This window comes from Melopsittacus undulatus, chromosome 2 (assembly GCF_012275295.1).
Source record: "Melopsittacus undulatus isolate bMelUnd1 chromosome 2, bMelUnd1.mat.Z, whole genome shotgun sequence".
NCBI lineage: Eukaryota > Metazoa > Chordata > Aves > Psittaciformes > Psittaculidae > Melopsittacus > Melopsittacus undulatus.
In genome coordinates, this window is record NC_047528.1 from 103,155,941 (window position 1) to 103,177,203 (window position 21,263).

The 21,263-nt window shown below is 39.8% G+C and overlaps 1 protein-coding gene across 1 annotated transcript in view; it reads right to left on the bottom strand.

Moving 5' to 3' along the window:
* Positions 1-1,144: 1,144 nt before the first annotated feature.
* The window catches only part of IMPG2 (interphotoreceptor matrix proteoglycan 2), a 59,405-nt gene continuing 39,286 nt past the window's right edge, over positions 1,145-21,263 (bottom strand). Inside the window, exons 11-21 of the mRNA XM_005151758.3 lie at positions 19,924-19,941; positions 17,706-17,950; positions 17,008-17,090; positions 13,202-13,526; positions 10,889-12,648; positions 9,254-9,473; positions 7,834-8,044; positions 3,808-3,996; positions 3,454-3,652; positions 2,534-2,613; positions 1,145-1,675 (exon numbers count right to left, since the gene is read on the bottom strand). Coding sequence (XP_005151815.2) covers positions 1,663-1,675; positions 2,534-2,613; positions 3,454-3,652; positions 3,808-3,996; positions 7,834-8,044; positions 9,254-9,473; positions 10,889-12,648; positions 13,202-13,526; positions 17,008-17,090; positions 17,706-17,950; positions 19,924-19,941 — 3,343 coding nt within the window. The 3' untranslated portion in view covers positions 1,145-1,662. The remainder of the gene's footprint in view (positions 1,676-2,533; positions 2,614-3,453; positions 3,653-3,807; positions 3,997-7,833; positions 8,045-9,253; positions 9,474-10,888; positions 12,649-13,201; positions 13,527-17,007; positions 17,091-17,705; positions 17,951-19,923; positions 19,942-21,263) is intronic.

The window sequence follows — 21,263 nt, forward strand, 5'->3', positions numbered from 1 at the left end:
CTTTGACAGATGTTTGACTCAGATACCCATTCCCTGCCACTCAAGGCAAGAAGATACTACACGAGTGATGCAGTGAGGTTCTCCAGAAGATGTAGAAGAACTGCTTTGAAACATTCACTTGTTTAGCTAATCTGCCTACAGACAAGTAGTTAATTCTCATTGTCACTTAACTCTAAAAAGTATCAGGTGACTGTTGGCACATGTGGGCCAAGAGCTAGACTGCAGAAAAAACAAACACCTTGGCCTTGTTTGCTAGCAAAAGCTAATGTGAGGCTATAAGTGTTCTAACCTTGACAGCTGCGTGAATGCCTTAACAAGAGACACCAGGTGACTAAACAGAGCCTACCTTAACAGGCGGTCAGAACTTGCTTTGTAACTTGAAGGTAAAACTCCCTTTCTGTACCTCAGAGGTCCCCATCTCAATTCAGCTATTTTAAAATGCTTCAGGCTTTTTTGGTTTAAGGAATTCTACACTGACATCCACTAAGCCAAGAATACTGTCATTTTTTTCCCTTCCCCATAAAAAGTGCTGCCATCTACCAAATATACATACACTTCAGTGGTACAGCCTGATTTTGAAACACAGCTCATGGCAGGGTATTGCCCAGTTCAGTAAAGAAAATTCAAAAATCAGTTGGCTAAATTGAACACTGAGTCAAAACTAACAATTTTTAAAGGATGGGCACAAAGGGCACAAATTTTATCATTAAACTATTCATCTTTCTATATAAACAATTAAATCCATTATGAACATAAGGATAGGGAAACACACAACAAATAATAATGTGTATTAACTTAAAATAGCAAACAGATTGTCTACATAAAAAAGATCAGTGTTAGTCACTTAAGCTTCACATAACATTTTTTTGATAGAAGCCCTCTATGCCCCAACTTGTGTGTCTGCAGGAACAGCTGGAGAATCAACTGTCCTGGCTTTCAAAACAGGGTTCTGTGCAGCAGCAGTACTGTGCTGCCTTGCTGAGGTGCCCGATGGAGTCACTGGCAGGCAGGGTGATGATTGTTGTCAGAGCCTTTAGGAGGCCTGCAGGCTCCCTGCTGCACTCTGCTTTGCTAATGCTAGTGACAAAAGGTACCTCAGGCATCTGTAGAAAAGAAGAATTTTTCTGGTGAGGTTATGGTCGCATTTATAATGGGAATGCTTTAAAATAATGCTAAAATAATTCTAGCACAATCACGCTCCCCTACAAATCATTCACAAAGTATTTCTTCCACTAGTGCTGGATACATGTGAAATTGCTACACACCTGGATACCTGTGAAAGCCTCCAGTGAGGAGGTAAATGCCAAAGAGGGATTTTAAATGTGCATTTTATTTTGGTAGTGCATGTATCTTCTCTTACCTGATGAGATTTTTTTTTGCCTTGGTTTACAAACTTTTGCTGTCCATTTCAGAGTTAAAGGAAAATGAACTTTCATAACCTCTACCACTTCTGATCACCTCTTAAAAACGTCACTTTACACAGAAAAGCCAGAAGTAATTGAGATAGATATCTGTATATTTTAGCCATTCATGCAAAAAACATCTGTATCCATCCCTGCAATGTTAAGACTATAAGTAACTTTGCAGTTACATCTGAGCCCATTGCTATGGCAACAAGGCAGCCTTTATCTTCCACATGTATTCTACTGATTTCTTTTTTTCTTAAAGCAGCTTCCTGAAACAAAAAAACAGAGAAGAAATTATTTACTCTCTTTCAAACACTGAGTTCAAGGCTTGTATGAGGCAGCCCTTACTACTTTCCAGCTGTGGAAAATCTAGATGGTGATCCTTTTCAAGGTGAAAAAATGAACAACTGACATGGGAACATGTGAACTGCTGTTAGTTTCAATAAAAAAAAAAAAAAGATAGCTGATGATCTTAAATTTTTGTTACTGTAGCTATTTTTAAAAGGATCCCATAGTATCTTTCAGACTGCCCCAGTTAGCTGTAATTTGCTGCTTGCTACAGGGAGAGCAGAGTTCATAAGAACGTGTATGCTACTAATTCATTCCTTGATGGCCTTTTCCATGATTGGCTCTCATCAAAGCACATAGCTCAGCTTGGTTAGTTGTTTGGAACTGTAAGCTTTATGCTCTGGTAAGTGCCACCATACCAGACAGGGCTGTACTACTGGTCTGTCAGGGTATAGTTAGTTGCCAAGTCTTCAGAACTCAAGATAAATATTTCTATTTTAAATAGAGCACTATGAAGTAGTAAATACATTACAAGAGTTAAGAAGGTTCAATCTGTGCTTTCAAGGACCTAAATTAATGTCAGTGCTTCTCCAACACCCCTTAATTCTGGGATTCCTCTTCAATGTTTTTAACATACCTTCTGGAGTTATCTATTTTTGACACGGATTAGTTTAAGTACTTTCAAAGGATTGAACTTCTTCAGAAATAATGTTGAAATCTTAACCTCTAGTGTTCCAGCATTCCTAGACACTTGATATGAAAAAATCCAGGAATGTAGTAAAGGGCACATAAAAAAAACAGCAAATGAGTTAGTTATCCAAGTAAGACATTTCACTTACATCTGATGCTGCCTGACAAACTCTGCAAACTGACGGTCTTTAGTGTAGAGCTCTATAATTCGAATTCTGTCCTGAATTTCCTAGAATACAAGAAACACACTGTAAGCAGATAACAGAAATTAGAATACTACTGAAATAACTCATTTATGGGTTTTGGAAAACAAAACTCCCATGTTTTGCTGTTTCAAGGAGTAAAGTTTGAAAAGGGGCACTCCCAATACTAAAATTTGACTTTATGCTGTTTTCATTTTTAAATGAAGCACTTGGAATCCAGTAATACTTTACTTTTAAATCAAGACCAAAGCTTGGACAGAGTGAGACGTATCAGCAGGCTGTTACAAACCATCTATCTCCCATAGATCCTTTGCCTACAAGCCCAGCTACAGGCTGGATTCACACCTCTCACAGTTGCTTAAGGATCTGTGGCTAGTTCTTAGATGCAAATCCCTTCTCTTTAACAAATCCACTTCAGCACAAACCCTGGATACTGTGTATACAGGAAGAAAGGAGAGAAGGTGATCTAACTTGCAGGTTATAGAAATATGTATACTTTAAAAACAAAAAAACAACCAAACAATGAAACTGTAGAAATGCCTGGATGCACCAGGTTCTGACTGTATAACTAGTCTTACGTAAGGTAGTTGGCACAAACCTCCCCAGCTCTCATGAAGTCATTTAAGAAGTCAACTCCATCATCATATGAAATTCATTACAGTTCAGAACACACCCATTTAATTCTCTGTACCTAATAGCAAGTGGGGAAGGGAATCCTTTCTTTCTTCCCTTTAGTAGTTCCAGCCTGTTTCTCCTGAGCATAGATATTGGGAAACGAGTGGGCCTACCTCTTGGGTTACAAGTGTGAAATAAGCTTATTGTTTACATGATCATTTCCATGCCACTGTGAAAACAAAGTAATTTACCTCCTTAGTAAGCTCACTGTTTTCATAAATGTGCCTGATCTCTTCACTGCTGTAGTCTGTGGATGTATCTGCACTGGTGGAGCTGTAGGATGTTAGTTGTGGGTATCTCCTGTAATAATGGCTGTAGCCAGTCGTGTCACTTTCGTACATGGGGTTGTATTTAACTGCATTCTCAATGGACGAGAGGCTGTCACCCTGCCTGGGGGAGCAAGAAACAAACTGTGATGTTCTCTGCAGCCTGGAAGGGCAGCAGGCAGGTTAAGGAAGCCTGGCATATGAAAGCACCTACTATTATATGGAAGCATCCTATTATCATAGCAGATGTGTTTTAAAATATTAGATGGTGTCCCTTACCCCTGTGAGTCCTCAGTGTCAGTCTTTGTGTATTGGTCTCGAAGGGTCCTGGCCAAGAAGAAGATGACAGCAGATGCTACAAGAAGGAATCCTGCTACAGAAGCAATTGCAATACCCACAACCAGTGGCTCTGACACATATTCTTCACAGTGCTCCCCTCTATACCACCAGTTCTCTCCCACACGACACCTGCAACAAGGAAGCACGGGGAAATTAAACACTAGCAAAGCTTTGGTTAATGTAAATGTAGTTAACTTCCTGTATGATGTGCCCTCAGTTAAGGCACCTCAGTAAATACCTCTATGTGTTCAAGCACTAACATATTTTTATTATTGTGAACAGCCTTTTTGGTATAGAATCATAGAATAGTTTGGGTTGGAGGGGACCTTTCAATGTTATCTAGGCCAGCCCCCCTGCAATAGGCAGGGCCATCTTCAACTAGGTCAGGCTGCCTTGAATGTTGCCAGGAATGGGGCATCTGCTCCTTCTGGGCAACCTGACAGAGTGTTTCACCTTTGTAAAAAAATTCTTCCTTATATCTAGTCTGAATCTACCCTCTTTTGATTTAAAACCATTACCCCTTCTCCTATTGCAACAAGCCCTGCTAAAAAGTTTGTCCCCACCTTTCTTCTAAGCCCCCTTTAGGTATTGGAAGGCTGCTCTAAGGTCTCCTGGGAGCATTCTCCAAGCTGAACAACTCTGAGTGAAGACAGGCAAAATAATAAAAAGGATAATGCATTTGTGATGGAAGAAGCCTGTGAGGCTTTGTTTTTGCAATTTAGAGTATCTCATGATGTGTTAAAACTAGAAGGCATTTAGCCTAAGTAAAAAATTAGGCCTTGACTGGGCCTTGAATGTGACATATGGAACACTGTAAAGGTAGAAAGCAAGTTGTCTTAATTATCTTGTGAGGTAAATACAATTGAAGGTGTGTTAAACAAGCAGAATATTTATAGTGCTGTGAACTCCACGATGGTTAGTTAAATAAAAACAGAAAATAAATTGCTAGAAAGAAGTGTACATCCAAGATTTGTATCCTTAGAATGGTTGCCCAAGACAGCATTCAGTGTTTTTATCTGCCTCTAGCTTTGAACATAAGAACCTTAATACTGACTTTAAATATACCATTAAAACCATATTTGCATTGTAGAATCATAGACTGGTTAGGGTTGGAAAGGACCTTAAGATCATCTAGTTCCAGCCCCCTGCCATGGGCAGTCCCTGCCTCACACTAAACCATGTCACCCAAGGCTTTGTCCAACCTGGCCTTGAACATTGCCAGGGATGAAGCATGACCTGGGGAATTACAGACCAGTCAGTCTCACCTCTGTGCCTGGCAAAATCTGGGAGCAGATTCTCTTGGAAGGCATGCTAGGGCACATGAAAAAGAGCAAGGTGCTTGGTGACAGCCAGCATGGCTTTACTAGGGGAAAATCCTGCCTGACCTATTTGGTGGCCTTCTATGATGGGGCTACAAAAGTGATGGACGGGGTGGAGCAGTTGACGTCATCTACCTGGACTTGTGCAAGCGTTCGACACTGTCCCACATGACATCCTTGTCTCTAAATTGGAGAGACATCAATTTGATAGGTGGACCACTCAGTGGATAAAGAACTGGCTGGATGGTTGCACTCAAAGAGTTGTGGTCAACGATTCAATGACCGGCTGGAGACCAGTAACAAGTGGTGTCCATCAGGGATCAGTATTGGGACCGGTTTTGTTTAATAACTTTGTCGCTGACATGGACAATGGAATTGAGTGCGCCCTCAGCAAGTTTGCCGATGACACCAAGCTGTGTGGTTCTGTTGATACGCTAGAGGGAAGGAATGCCATTCAGAGGGACCTTGACTCACTTTTGAGGTGGGCTGATGTCAACCTCATGAAGTTTAACCATGACAAGTGCAAGGTCCTACACCTGGGTCGGAGAAATTCCAGGCACAGCTACAGGTTGGGCAAAAAGGAAATTCATGGCAGTCCTGCGGAGAAGGACTTGGGGGTGTTAGTCAATGAGAAAACGAACATGAGCCAGCAGTGTGCACTCACAGCCCAGAAAGCCAACCGTATCCTGGGCTGCATCAAAAGGAGCATGACCAGCAGGTTGAAGGAGGTGATCCTGCCCCTCTACTCTGCTCTCGTGAGACCTCACTTGGAGTATTGTGTGCAGTGCTGGTGTCCTCAACATAGAAAGGACATGGTACTGTTAGAACAAGTCCGGAGGAGGGCCACGAGGATGATCAGGGGACTGGAGCACCTCCCATATGAAAACAGGCTGAGAAAGTTGGGGCTGTTCAGCCTGGAGAAGAGAACGCTGCGTGGAGACCTCATAGCAGCCTTCCAGTATTTGAAGGGGGCCTACAGGGATGCTAGTGAGGGACTACTCATTAGGGACTGTAGTGATAGGACAAGGGGTAATGGGTTGAAACTTAAACAGCAGAGGTTTAGTCTGGATATAAGGAAGAAATTCTTTACTGTTAGGGTGGTGAGGTACTGGAATGGGTTGCCTGGGGAGGTAGTGAATGCTCCATCCCTGGTAGTGTTCAAGACCAGGTTGGATGAAGCCTTGGATGATATGGTTTAGTGTGAGGTGTCCCTACCCATGGCAGGGGGGTTGGAACTAGATGATCTTGAGGTCCTTTCCAATCCTAACTATTCTATGATTCTATGATTCACAACTTCCTTGGGCAACTCATTCCAGTGACTCACCACCCTCACAGTGAAGAACTTCTTTCTTATATCTAATCTGAACTTCTCTTTTCTAAATTAAAACCCGTAACCCCATGTCCTCTCTTCATGCAGTGCCTGATGAAGAGTCCCTCTCCAGCATGTTTTCTATAAAAACTGAAGGAACTGTAAGGTGTTCTCATAATTCAAAGCAATTAACCTTATTAATAAGAAACATCACTAAATTAAGTCTTCTAACATAAATATCGAAAATAGTTTCTGAAAGTAGTAAGCAATACTTTGAATTTTTGAAAAAGTTCTTACAGAATACTGGCTGGACTATGCTTGAGTTCAGATATTGACCTGCTTGTCATTAACACTACTGTACAAATATTATACAATATATAATACATCTGGGATAGCATCTGTTTGTCTAGCTTTTAAAGCATTTTTATTTTACCTGGTAACTGCTGGGACTCCAAAATTGACTTCAGAGGTGTTCTAGGTAAACTTACTTAAAATCACTTGAAGGAAAATAAATGCTAACTACTAGTAGTAGTATTCTTTTTTTCAGTAAGTCTTTTATATTTTTTTGCTAGGGACATTTTGTTTTTAAAACCAGACTGTTAATATTGCTTGAAAAGGAAAAAAATAAGTGCAATGTCAGAGGGAGCATCCTTTTTTCTGTATTTTGTACTATGTCTTGTCCCTTACCTGTAAAACACAGAGATCCTGTTTAAATGCATCTGTATCTTTTTAAAAGCAAAAATTTGAACCCAGCCTGCAATCTTCTTATGAATCACACATATTTTTTCCCAAAACTCCATTGAACTATGACTTTTTCCTAACCAAGAACACTATTTTTAATATATTTATGTTGTATGAATGCGCCTTTCAGGTATGAAGTAAGTTTTGTGGTGGAATTAACTCTCATGTTTTAACAGTATTTAACAGTATTAACTTGAGAAAACCTCTGAAGATTAATTCTGTCCCCAGAGGTCAATGAAGGTGATTTGAATAGCTGAGTATATTCCATTACTACCATTTTTTGTAGTTGTTTTTATTTCCTGATGTTTATTTTCTATTGAAGAAATGTTAATATCTCACTCCTAATGTATACATATATACATATAAATATATACTGTACATATATAATATACATTGTATATAATATATAATATATGTATCCCACTATTACGTGGGACCTACACTCAACAGCATAACATGAATGATAATCCTTATAATCTCACTTACTATACATAATCTTAGGGTATTTTGCACAAATCTCATAGAACGCTACAAGAGAGGAGACAGTAAGGGCTTTTTGTACAGGCAGCACATGCTTCAAGCAGTGGGATGACCTACCTGCATATGGCCCCATGCCCAGGGCTTATGTCACACTTCCCATCATTCAGGCAGAAGTTTGGTTGCAGGTCACAAATACTGTTGCATGGCAGCCCATCAATGCTTAGGTAGCCAGGATTGCAGACACACTCAGCTTCCCCACTCCAGCGATTTACCAAGCATTCAGAGAACTCATTGCAGGCCTGGAACTTGCAGGGATCAGCTTGTTCACCTGAGAGTGCACAGGGCAGAAAATACTAATGGTAGAGGAGAAGCTTAACTGAGGCAAAGCACTGTTTGGCTGCTGCCATTTTCTGTAATGAACTCTTCGTTAAAATAATCCCCCAAAATCCAGCCTGTGTCCTTCTTGAAAAACAGATGGTTCTGCTAAAGTGAACAAGCACTAGGGTGCATGCCTCTGTCTGCACATTGCGATCTGTGTCATGGCTAAGACCACCCACCAGGCCAATTGAAAATGCAAGTATGAAGTGTTTTTTTTCTCACTAGAATGTGCAGTACCTCAGATGTTCTCTGCCTGCTGGAACTGTAATGAGTAACACAGCTGATCTCCAGTATTTCTTGTTACAGAAAACCCTAGGCAATGTACAAGAAAAGGGCAAAGGGACTTCAGGCACTCGTCACCTCCTGTGCCTGGGTCTGCTTTTTTGTCTGCTAGAAGCACAAGCTTGTAGTATTTGCAATACCTCACTTGGACCAGGTGTAAGAGGCTGGCACACAGTTAAATGATCAAAATTGGAAGATTTGTCATGCTAATTAAACCATCTGTATTGAAAAGCTACCTCAGAAGATCAGTTATCAATTGCCAACAGGTGAGCACTGCTATTTTTCTTTAACCTTAAAACAGGAAATATTTCTGAATTGTCTTTATGGTAAACTCCTGGCTAAGTTGGAAGGGGGAAGAACTTTCTCTCTGTATCAGAGGAGGGAAATAAGAGGGCCTGTAACATTTTAGTGCAACCAAGGCCTTGCCACAAGAGTAAAGCAGCAGCTGTTGCCTGTGCAGATGCCCACCTGGCAGCTAAACTGGCTGCCACTTGTGGGAATAACCACATAGAGTAAGGTCAAACTGCACATGAAACTAAGCACAAGAGAGATGAACACCACTGTTCCTGCTGAGCAGTCTTCCTTCTCACTCCCCAGTGAAAGTGCAGCAGCATTATGCAGAGTATTACTTCTGCCAACTTTGGCTCCATATTTCTATGTGGGCCCTATACATTTTGCTTAGTCTGGGTCCCATTTTGATTTTTATCTCTTTAGTCCCTTAACAGCGACTGTCTATCTGCCTGAATTCTGTCTTTCTAAAGCCCAGCCTGTGAAAAGCAATTGGGCTGTGCCTGAAATGCTGGGATCCTTTTAAGTCCTTAAAGCAGAAGTTGCTCTAAATCCCTTGCACTAAAATGCATTTCCCTCCCATTTTTACCTGATTCCACATCCAGGGAGTATTTATCAATGGCCAGATTCATGGTATGATACGCAGTGTTGCAAAAGTCTTCCAGGATCATGTACACAGCATTGGTGACATTCCGAGGCACAGGTTTGGCAAATTTCATTCGACTGTTCACCACAATGCTGCCATTTCTGAAGTTGAGGATTTCCAGATTCTGGAAGCCCGTCAGATTTGACTGGAGGTAGGGCACAAGCTGTAACACAGGACACAACAGAAAAGCTCACTCTTTGAATCTCTGCTCAAGTCAGTCGCATTGGTGTAATGTCAGACAGCAGGAGCCTGAATTATTTTATCCAAATCCTGCAACAAAGGCATTAAAACTTTACTCAGTTGAGACCTGTGCTGGCAGCCTGCCAGAAGCCCAAATACTTCAGGCAGTTCTTAAGAGTATCACAGTTTGAAGGCAGCTTCTAAAAAACCTACAGTTCAGAAATGCAGTTCTTGGGATATACAGAGTGCTCTCCCTTGGTCAAACCATTGGGCACATGAAGGGAGTCAAACTGGCCTGAAAGGGTTAGTAAGATGAAGGTCAAAACGCTCCCTTCCAGGAGCGTATTCGCCTTCATCTTACTAACCCTTTCAGGCCAGTTCGACTCCCTTCTGGCACACTTGCCATTTCACAGGGTATTGCTTCACACAAGTCCCCTTTCCCTCTCTCTCCCTTGCTCCCTTCATCTCCTGCAAAAAAAAAAATGCTCATTTCAGTCAGAAGAGGGTAATTTTCTAGTTAAAATTTTACAATTGCAGCTGTATAACCCCTGTGGGGCTTTGCTAGACATCAGCCAATTTAGGAATAGCTTAGTTCCCTGAACTTGACACACTTGAGAGATGAGCCAGTGCAAATCTGATGAAGTTCAACAAGGCCAAGTGCAAGTCTCTACACCTGGATTAGGGCAATCCCAGGCACAGCTACAGGTTGGGCAGAGAATGGATTAAGAGTAACCCTCCAGAGAAGGACTCTGGGGTATCTGTTGACCAGAAGCTCACTGTGACCCAGCAGTGTGCACTCGCAGCCCAGAAAGCCAACCATATCCTGGGCTGCATCAAAAGGAGCATGTCCATCAGGTCGAGGGAGGTGATTCTCCCCATCTACTCTGCTCTCATGAGACCCCACCTGCAGTACTTCATTCAGTTCTGGGGGTTGGAACTATATGAGCTTTAAGGTCCCTTCCAACCCATTCTATGATTTTATGACAACTACCTCTTATTTAGGATGGGTTGAATGTTTTACAGGAAGTTACCTCACCACAGTCCAAATTTTTTTACTTCTCTCTCCCTATAGACTAAACACAGAGGACTCTAGAAGCAAGTAAGGGAAGGGTTGTAGTGACTTCAGCTACACTGCTGCATTTATTAACAACAGCAGAATATCTAGCCCACAGCACTGAAAAGTTACACTTTAGAGAAAATACCAACTGACTAAAAGACATACAACACACCCCAGCCCACTGCCCATTTCCAGGCAGAATTTTCCCATAGAGGGACACAGACAGTATCTCTAAACACCAGTCTTGAGTTGCTCTCTGCAAAAGACAGCCAACAAACTATTATTTACAAACATTTTTGATCTACCTGGTAATAGGCATTTTGAACAGAAGCGGCCCTTACCAGTTCCAAGAATCGCTGCTCCAACGCTTTATATTCAGGGGAGTTTTTATTGAACAGGTCCTCTGAGAACATCATGTTGGTAACCCGAAGACTGAAGAACACCACTAGAGCTCTTGAGGGGACAGGAGTACTATAGCCATTTTCACGTGTGGCCCAAGCCACACTGGCCATCTCTGTGGACTGAACATGAGTTGTTAGCTCCACGTGACTTTCGGTCATGCTCCTTCCCTCCTCAGTCAGGTCAGGAGAAAAGTGGACAGAGCTCACACGATCCAGGTCCATTGAAACATCCAGGACTCTCACAGTTTCATCTCCCAGCTTTGTTGAGGTAGCCACAGATGATGACACCGTGGATCCCACAGGAGGGAAATGGGAGGGAAGCTCAACAGTGCTGCTTGTTGCACTCAATGTCACATAAGAGTTCATAACACTGCTGAAGCCCATGGGAATATCTGCATTGTGGTCTGTGCTACCCTGTCCAGCAAAGCCCTCTAGGACAGTGGTCTGATCTATTACAGAAGGAACTGCAGTCACAGCTTGAGTGACAGGTGGCATTGCTGAATGTACTGTCTGATCTAGTGAGCTTTCTAGTGCTCTGTCAGTAGGCCAAACATCATCAGGTTTCTTCACTGCTGACTCAGTAGTGTCTTGGACTGCCAGTGATGAATCTAGGGTTTGCTGCTCTTCTGTAGAAGCATCAGTGTCTTCCATGGAAGCATCAGGGTTTACCATGGAAAAAGTTGCAGTCAGGATAGTTTCTGAGGAGCTTGTGTCCCAGTGGCCTACTGTAGCAGCTTCAGTTGCATTTGACTGCTCCACTGTGAGTAGTTCTTCTGTCATTGTCCTATCTTCATTTTGGTGTTCAGCTGCTTCAAAAATGTTGTTCTGACCTATACTGGACTCTTCAGGTTGCTCCATACTGACAGTCCCTGTAGCTGCAAGGATCATATCTTCCACAGAAAGACCAGTATTGTGTGGTGAAACAGGGGCCTCCCCAGTTGGCATGTCTACAAAGGAATGGTCCACTGAAGGCTCCAAGACCAAGGATGGTGTAACAGAAGAAATGTAGTTGCTCAATGTTTGTGTCTGTGTAGATGGTTCCACTGGTGATGGCTCTTCTGTCTGTAACAGATGTACCTGCTGAGTTGTAGTGTCTGGAAAGACAAATATTTCAGATTCATCAAGGAAATCTTCTTTTAGATTGGCCATACCTTCATTCTCTTCTTTGGAAGGACTGTTTTCTAATTTATTCTTAGAGTTAAGAATATAGTCTAAGATCATGCCTTCAGGAATATCATCAGGTCTAATTAGCAAAGACTCGTTGTCATCTTCAAGCCAGTTGTCAGCACCAGGGTAGAAAACCGGTTCCAGTGTTGCATCTTCCCAAGGCCAAATACTTGATTCCATTTCTTTTCCTGAACCATCAAAAGCTGAACCAGACCCATCATCATATATAACTCTGTCTCCTAGATATATTCCATCTTCCACAGGGTGGTATTCTAAGGGAAAAGGAATTTCTTCCACAGACTCATGCAACACAGAGTCTGCATTGTTACTGCCTGCAGGACTACCTTGAGTTATTTCTTCCTTCTCAGCAGATCCTGTTTCTTTAATACCAGTCTCTACAACTGAGGAAGAGGACACTGTTGGTGCAGAAAGCAGAGGAACTGTGTAATCATCTGTAGATGGAGGTTCTTCAGGCACGAGGTGAGGAGGACTCAAAGGCAAATAGTTTTCAGATAGACTAGTACCTTCAAACCATAAGAATAAAAATAAATTTCCAATTAGTTATGATAAATATGATAAATAATTTCCAATTATTGTGATAGAAAGTGTCAAATTACATTCATTTTACTGTTTGCACATCTGTATTCAACATGTTTCCATGATACCCTGCCCATGGGAGGGAGATTGGAACTAGATGATCCTTGGTCCTTTCCAACCCTGACTATTCTATGATTCTATGATACATCCCGGCCTCTGTATGCCAAAGTCAGAAGGACCGCCGGTGACCTCTCCCACTTTTCATTCAGATATTCTATAGGCCAAGTGAAGAGATAAGAAAATACTTCTATGCAATTAAATATCATGTGGGTACCATTTCCTGAAGGGATAAACATCATTAGCTGTTACAAATGTTTTACCTTAGCATATTATTCTTGGACACATACATGCAAGAAAGGTAAAAACTATCAGGGAAAGACATGCAGTTTTTTAGACCTTGCTGAAAAGTCATTTGGTGAACTATACCTTGGTAAGTATCAGAAAACACTGGCATCCAAATTTAAGCTTCAGTCAATAGCATTAACTTACCATCTAAAGAATTGGAGGCTGAAAGCCATTCCGGAGAGTCCACAGAATCATGCTCTAACTCTGGTGCAGTGACCAAATTAAGAGTTGGATTTGCATCCTCTAAATTCAGCCCATCAGGCAAAGAAGTGATGTCAGTCTCTGAGGAGAGCGGAGCTTCAGGTGCCAAACTGGCTTCAGAGTCAGGATTTCCTGGTCTTGGCCGGATTTCATTGCCATTGAACTGTTCACTATCTGAAGTGGAATCTGGTTTGGTGAAATCAAAGGGCAAGGTATTGCTGACAGTTGATTCATCTGCTGAAGGGCGTTCAGCTAAAAAGGTGCTGTCCTGGAACATAAACCCACTATTAATATTTCCACTATTACAGAGGAAGCACTGGCTGTCTGTGTTGGGCTGCACCCATAGAGGGTGTTAAGAGCAGCCAACAGCAAAATCTGGTACTACTGCCTCTGTAAGAACATAATGGGCAGCAGCAGGAGGCGCTAAACTGGGAGGATTGGCAAGCATACACCCTTGGCTAATCATGCGTAATGTACATGTGAAATGCACATCCTTGTAGCATATATTTCATGTCCAGTCATGTCCACTAAAAAGGGAAAGAAGCAATTTGAATTGTTGGGAGTGCAGCTTCCCTTAAGGTACTAAGAAATTTACTGTCTACACCCATCCCATTTCCTTTCCTTCACTGAGAAAATGATCTGTCTGTTTCTAATTAAACCAAAGAGAAATGCCTGCCTTCCTAAAGCATAAAGAGCTCTTAACAGCTATTATTCACCAGCTGCATAATCAAGACAGTAATTATTATAGTCATTATGACACATAAACCAGTTTAGGAACTGAACATGAATGTATACATGCCCTGTGGTCATTTATTGCTGTATTTTAGTATGTATGTGGGTGTCAGAACCCAGGGGGGAAACAAAGCCCATAATGTAAAGAAGGGCATTTAGAACCTGGAATAACTTTAGTCTTGAAGCCAAGATGCCTGTACAGATAAATCATTTGTGAGCAGTAATGATGAGCAACAAAGAACATGCACCATGACTTTGTGAATTGTTTGAAATGTTAAAAAAAAATTTGTTTGTAAATGTTCAATTTGCACACCATTTACTTAAAACTCCATATCCCGATCATTATTTGGTTTACAGTTAGAATACTTGGCACATTTCATCTTTGAGTATTAATCTGTCTCTCATGCGGGAATGATATTGAGAAAAAACAAGAAGAGATTAAGTTATTTGGTTAAGGCTACAAAAGCAACCTGACAGCCTAAAACTGAGGGATTCATGTGGCTATCTGCCCAAGTATCAATGCTCTTTACTTTACTTGACCGGCATGAATAACAGGAAGAATCCAAATACTTATCAATTTGAAATTTTTCTCCTTGTTGAAACATGGGTGAAACAAACTTCCAGCTTCATTCAAGCTGCATTTGAACACTTTGGAAAGCAAGCTATTTCAGGTATCTTCATTAAATTATTTGTCTAACTGTATCAATCACCACCGCTAACTCCTCACATTTTTTAATTTAATTTATATGGTAACAATCAGTTGAAAAATATATATGCACCATATAGACATGTGCTTCAGCAATTACCTTTTCTTGGCAAAACTGACCACTATAAATAAAGCTGTAAAAAAAGTTACTATGCAAAATTAGAAACAAATTACACATATAAATTCCATAAAGAATGAATAAGGACAAGCAGCAATAGCTTCACAATACTTCTCTTTTTTTGGCTGAGCATTTAGTTGCCAGGGATTACACTTCATTTGTTTGAATGTGGGTAGATGTTCCTATGACAACTAACATTATTCAAAGATTCTTGTTACAGTGCAATATATTATATTAACAAGTTTAATATCATATTGGCAAGCTCTGGTTTTTGCTAATGTCTTTTGAAAGCCTTACAAATATGACAGATGACTGCCAACACAGAAATCCCTCCCTGATTTTCCATTTTCTGCTGCCAGAAAGGCATTGTATTTAACAAGCCAGAGCATTATACCTGTTACAGCTCAACAGAAATAACAATAAAATACAGGTTTCAAAACTAGACTTCTTTTTTTCTTCACTTTTTAAGAGAGTTGTACAACTCTAAGAAAAGAACTGATGATTAGTTGGTACCATCTGCTAGCAATCAGGTGAAGTCATGACAGCTCCACATTATGTCACGAGTAATAGGAGTTTGATAATACAAATCCATTTATTCTCAAATCAGCTAAGAAAAATAGCAGTAAATTTCTTTCTCAGAGATGACATTTGTAGTTAACACTATCTACTTGAACCCTAACAGTTTGACTTCAGTGGAAGTAACTGAGTAATCATTTCAGCCTTGTTTAGTCATGTTTATGATTTTCTTAAATTTATCTGAATTTACTTCCCAAATTATCTATGTATTGCAGATTGCACACAGCAGGTTTTTGGGTATCTTCTACATAATTAAGAGGTTTTGTCTAAAGACACAATGACATTATTATTCGTAGTCTATGATTAGAAGACAGAAATGTTTCTTGTACATAGTATTCCCTAAAACTGGCCTAACATTTATTATTGCAAAGCTACCTCTACTCTAAAATCTTCTTGCCTGCACATTTGTCAGAATATCCACTGATAGAATGTGAAGATGGCAGAATTCTTTATCTTACTAAAATAAACATCTGCAACATTTCAATCTAGCTAGATAGCTCCATATAAGAGAAAGCCCTTTCCTCACTTTTAACCAAAATTCATCTTTATCCACACCATGTTTAAGCCATTATGGCTAATCTATACGAATTTGCATTTTAGAAATCAATGATTCACTTTTAAAACTTACAGAATACTGGCATGAAATTAAGGGTATTATACTTGCAACCATTCTAACAAGAATATCTGGGTTCTTTGAAGTGACTATGAATTTTGCTTTCATGAAGATTTCAGAAGTTGATCTGAAATTAAATGTGTCACAACACTATCTCATAATAAACTTAGTGAAAATCTACCACCAAGCATAGCTGGACCTGGATTTTTTGGCACCAATTGAGCTCTTGGAAGCCACATCTGTGTTACACAACAGAGTGTAGAACAGAAACCTGCTGGATAAATCCTTAAGCCCAGACAATGCTCCATCATTCAGCAGTTCTAGCTATTGCAGAACAAGTTTACTTGATCTCAGTGTTGCTGGCACCTAACTTGGTATGTCTGCTTAAAGTCCGTTTGCATTGTGCAGACATGGTCAAGGATACTAAGTCTCCTGTCCAGTGGAGAACTCCAGTCTATGTCTTAGGTTGTTCCAGAGGTAGAGGAGAAAATTACAGATTCAAGGGGAAAAGAAAGAAACCACAGCCTATTGTTTCCTTTGCTGATGTGAAGAGAATGGAGATCATTTTAAAACTGAACTGAGAATTTTCTGTGAAAGCAATACAGTAACAAAAGGAGCATATGACACTTAACATTATATCTCTTATAACAATTAGCTTCAGTGCTTATATCTATTTTTCACTTTCCAAAGAAAGGTAGTGTTGTGGGAAGAATCATGTCTTTAGAGCAATTTACAGTCCAAACATAAGAAGCAAGGCCTGGCTGTACAGCTGGGAACACAGTACTGTCATGTAATATAAAATGATAACAGAAAACTGTTGTGCAACAGATATCAAATTATCAGATGAGAGATTTCACCAGGTTTTACTCCAGTATAAGGTGTGCTTTCATTACTACATATTCTGCATGAACAACAGGATAGAGAAACTCTGGGTGCTGACTGCATTTCTGCCTTGCTAAGTTGTTCAAACGTGTCCAAAGGCCACTGCGCAGAACCATACTTACATCGAACTTTGGGTGCTCCAGCACAACTGAATGCTCAGTAATCCAGGATGGGTCTTCTGGTATAGGGTGTAGTATTTCCTTTACTGTGGAAATATAAATTCTTGGGATATAAAGGCTGCAGTAGCAGTGTGAGGAAGCTGGTTTGAAAGACTAACTGAAAAAACTTCCCTCATCTCAGATTCATAAGTAAAATCTTTTCAAACTGTTTTCTAGTGAGATTTCATTTCTGGAAATGCCCCCAGCTCACTAGCAGGAATTACAGAGTAGTTAAGAGAACAGAAGGGTGGACAGCACTCTTCGGTCACCTTTAGCAGGATTGGTGAATATTCAACAGTAAACCAGGTATTTCCTTTGTGCTGCTCAAGGCTACTAAGCTAAAGGTCACCTTGGTGTAACATTCATCATTTGAACCACATTTCCCCTTCTATTTCTGTTAATTTTCAGAAGCACTACTGAAATTTCATACCACAAAATTCATCGTCAAAGGAAAAGAAGACACTAGTCTAATGGAGTGAGAATTAAATACCCCTGCCAATGACTTGCCCTGGTTAAAATCAGAATAAAAGAAGTTGCAACAAAGTCATTTTTATTGCTTCTTTTTAATTATTCAGAGGGCAGCTGCATAATTTACTCATCTGAGATTTACTCTATAAAACTTCAGATGTGTGGCCCACTGATGCATCATAATTAATACGCACCCTTAGTAAGCTGGAGAGAGTTAGGGTCTAAAGACAGGGAAGTGTTTCCAAGCAAGGCATTTTTCTGGAGGATATCAGCAATATAATCTTGGAAATCACTGATGGTGTACACAACTGTTGGATTATCCTCTGTGTCCATAAAGGAGTTATCCTCCACCTTGTTGGAATGAAGGTTAATCAGGTCCCAGGTGGCATTGCTGATGGCTTTTCCATCAAAAGTAGCAGCAAAGTGAACTTCCACTCCACTTCAGTTGTACAAAGAGAAAGAGAACATAGATGAGAGATGAAAAGTTTTCTAATGTATAGCGAACACTACAATTTTTTTTTCCTAAGACCCTGTGTCAGTACCTTTTTTAATAAAAAAGGTATTGCCTTAAAGGATTCTGAATAAATTATTTCTTCACACCTGTGTTTGGCTGCTTGTGTTTTCCACTACTGCAGAGTTCTCCAGAAAAGACTACCAGAACTTGATATCTGGTCTGGCTCCAGCCATGTGTTTCTTTCTACTAGTGAATCTGTCACAAGCAGACCACGATGTTAATTTTCCCCCAGCATTATTAAGTGCCCATCAGTATGCAGCAGTGTGAGTGATGATTTGAAGATCATGCCAATGACTGGAATGGCTCTGAGGTATGAAAACAGCCAGGAAAAAGAGGCTGTGTATAGTAGTAATCTACAGTAGCAAGAGGAAGCCCTGATCACTGTCACTATGAAGTGTCAATCTGCTTGACATCATGTTTTTAATAGCAACAAAATGGTATTTAATACAGCTTATAATTGGTAATATTTTTCTAGACCCATTTTTCTAGACTCATTTGATCATTTATTCTTCAAGTGTTGCATCTGTGTACAGCTTAACTCCTCCACTTGCTTAATTTTCTTTTCCTTAATATGTCTGGATGGCCTTTTCTACGTGGCAGCGTAGGCAGCAATCTCATTTACCATACAATGGGCAAAAGCACGAGGGAGCTTTAGAAAATATAACATATTTTGCTTGTACACAGGGCACAGCAAGAAAATTAAGTAATCTAGGAAGTGTTAAAAAATGTGCTCCAAAGACAGATTTTCCTCATTCCACAGAGCTGGTCTGGATTGCTAAAGTAATGGCTCTGTTCAGAGAAGTCTGTAAAGCCCCAGACCCAGATACAATGGAGACATAATCAGCAAACACACTGACTAAAAGCAGGAGCCTGATGGAATTTTATTGCTGGCTCTGTCATTGAGATGAGCCTACCACAGGCTCATCATGGGCACTCACTGTCAGCAGAAGAAATAAAAAAGGAAGCAGTAATGAAAAGGCAGGGCAAAAATGGAATACAGTATGGTCCTCAAAAGTAACTTTTAGATCTAATACAACTGTGCTGTCAGTTGCAGTTAATAATTCCTAACTAATAACTGCAATGCCATCATCTCTCTAGAAGGGGCTACAATATCTGGTGCTTGGAACACAGTAAGGTGAACAGTTGCATGCATTTTAGCCTGCAGTAGTGTAGTAGAGGATGACTTTAAGTCACCATTGTGAAGAGATTTGTGTCTTCTAACATGTATTCTAAAATTAAATGCTAATTCTCTGTAAACTGTTTGTGAAAAATGGTTATGCCTCTGAAGAGAAACACACAAAACAATACATCTGGTAAGTTAAAGGCTGCATTTCATTTTCTGTCTTGTGAATTTTTTAAAATCCTAAAGGAGGAAAATTTTGGATGCTTAACCTGCATATGTCTGACAACAAGCTCAGACTGATCCCATTTTCTGTAAGGAACGTTTATAAAGCTACTGCTAAGATGTGCAGTAGCAGAGCCAACTGCCTTTGCTGGAGAACTGTGGCTTTCCTATCTACTGTAATTTTTATAATAATAATAATCCTGTATCTAGTCAAGACTTTCCTGCAGACTAAAAAGACCTTTAGTCATCATTAAGCAATTCTGTTCTCTTCACAGAAGAGACTCCTATGCCCAAATTAGCCCCGTAGCTTTTTCCTCAAGTGCCTTTTTTTTTTTTTTTGAGTGATTAGGACTCAAATAAGCAAATTGGGTTAATCCATAATCAAAACTGCTCAGTTACTTGAAGTTTCTGGTAGAACCCCCTCACATAATGTTTACACTGGATAACTATCTTCCTCTACAGCCAAATAAATTACAAATCCCCAAACCTGTATCCTCCAGCTAAACATGGTTTTCCATCTGTATTATAACAGTATCTACAAAAAAGTTTTTACCTGTCCTCCTCAGGAAAGCTGAATATAAGCACAAAACAAAACACAACAGCAAAACATGTTAAATCAATGTTAATATTTCCTTTAAGTCTTCTAACTCAAACAAATTTACTTTGCTGTTTTACAGGGAACACAAATTTAAAAAGGCAAACAGCAAAATAGTTGTAAGTTGCATAGTTATTCTGCTACGTACCAAACTGTTGTGCTTTACTGAGCTGAGATATTGCCTGTTGATCACAAGGAATCAGCAGAGCTATCTCAACTTATTGCAAATAATGCAGTTACATTGCTATTGGCACCGAGAAAATTAAGGCTGACTAACTCTACCTGAAGGTTTAGTTCACAAACATGGGTTTTTTTTGTCATGCAGAGCATAGGCCAGTGCTTTGGTACTTTGTCAGAAATATAAACCTTTTATTTGTCTTCTCAAATGAACCAACGGCTTGCAGATATATTAGACTGCAGATACCAGAAAAGAAGGTTTTGTGATCTTTCAGGCTGGAAACTGAACACAGTCTAGGGTTCCAACCATAAAGCCTTTCTCATCATGGCTGCCTTGCTACCTGCATGTTTACCAAGTAGGATATTCCAGCTAGTATGTTCTAAGAAACAGTTTACAAAGTCTTAAAAACCACACCATTTATATTAACTCATGAACAGTCTCATTAGATTCTGAAAGTTATATTCAAGAAAAATTGTAACTTGTGATTGAGGTACCCCAAAACTCAGACATCAGATGTTTGATACATAATATGCAGGATCTCTTTTTCCTCTGAATTAACTTAAAATGTCATTCTGAAGCACAAATCGATTTTAGGAAACTAGTCTTAAAAAATAATATTTATTAAATATTTTTATTAATTGTTACATTTTAGTAATTTGTTAAATAATATTATTTATTAAAAATTAATAAAGAGAGTTAAAACATTGCATATCATTTGTCAGATTATTCACCGACTTATGTTTTGTTCAAGGAGAGAAAGACATTTACATATCTCAAATACCAATTTTCAGAGTCATCCCATATTAAGCTGGAAAAAAAATTAAATACACCACATTCTTCCTTGTTTAATACTAGGACATGTCAACAGTACTGAAGAAGTATTAGATGCTAATTTTAAATTAGAAAATATCACTTTTAGTTTTAGGATAGAATGTTGAATAAGAATGCCTTGTCTTAAAATCAAGGCAAGCATATAATGAGAGTTCCTCTGATGGATGCCACGAACAAAAAAGAGATAGTTCTGTATTTCTATTTCAACCTCTGTATAGCGAGGTACCAAATACAAAAGCACTTGTTCCTTTGGTTAGTACATCCTAGGAATTCCCACAGACATGCCTAT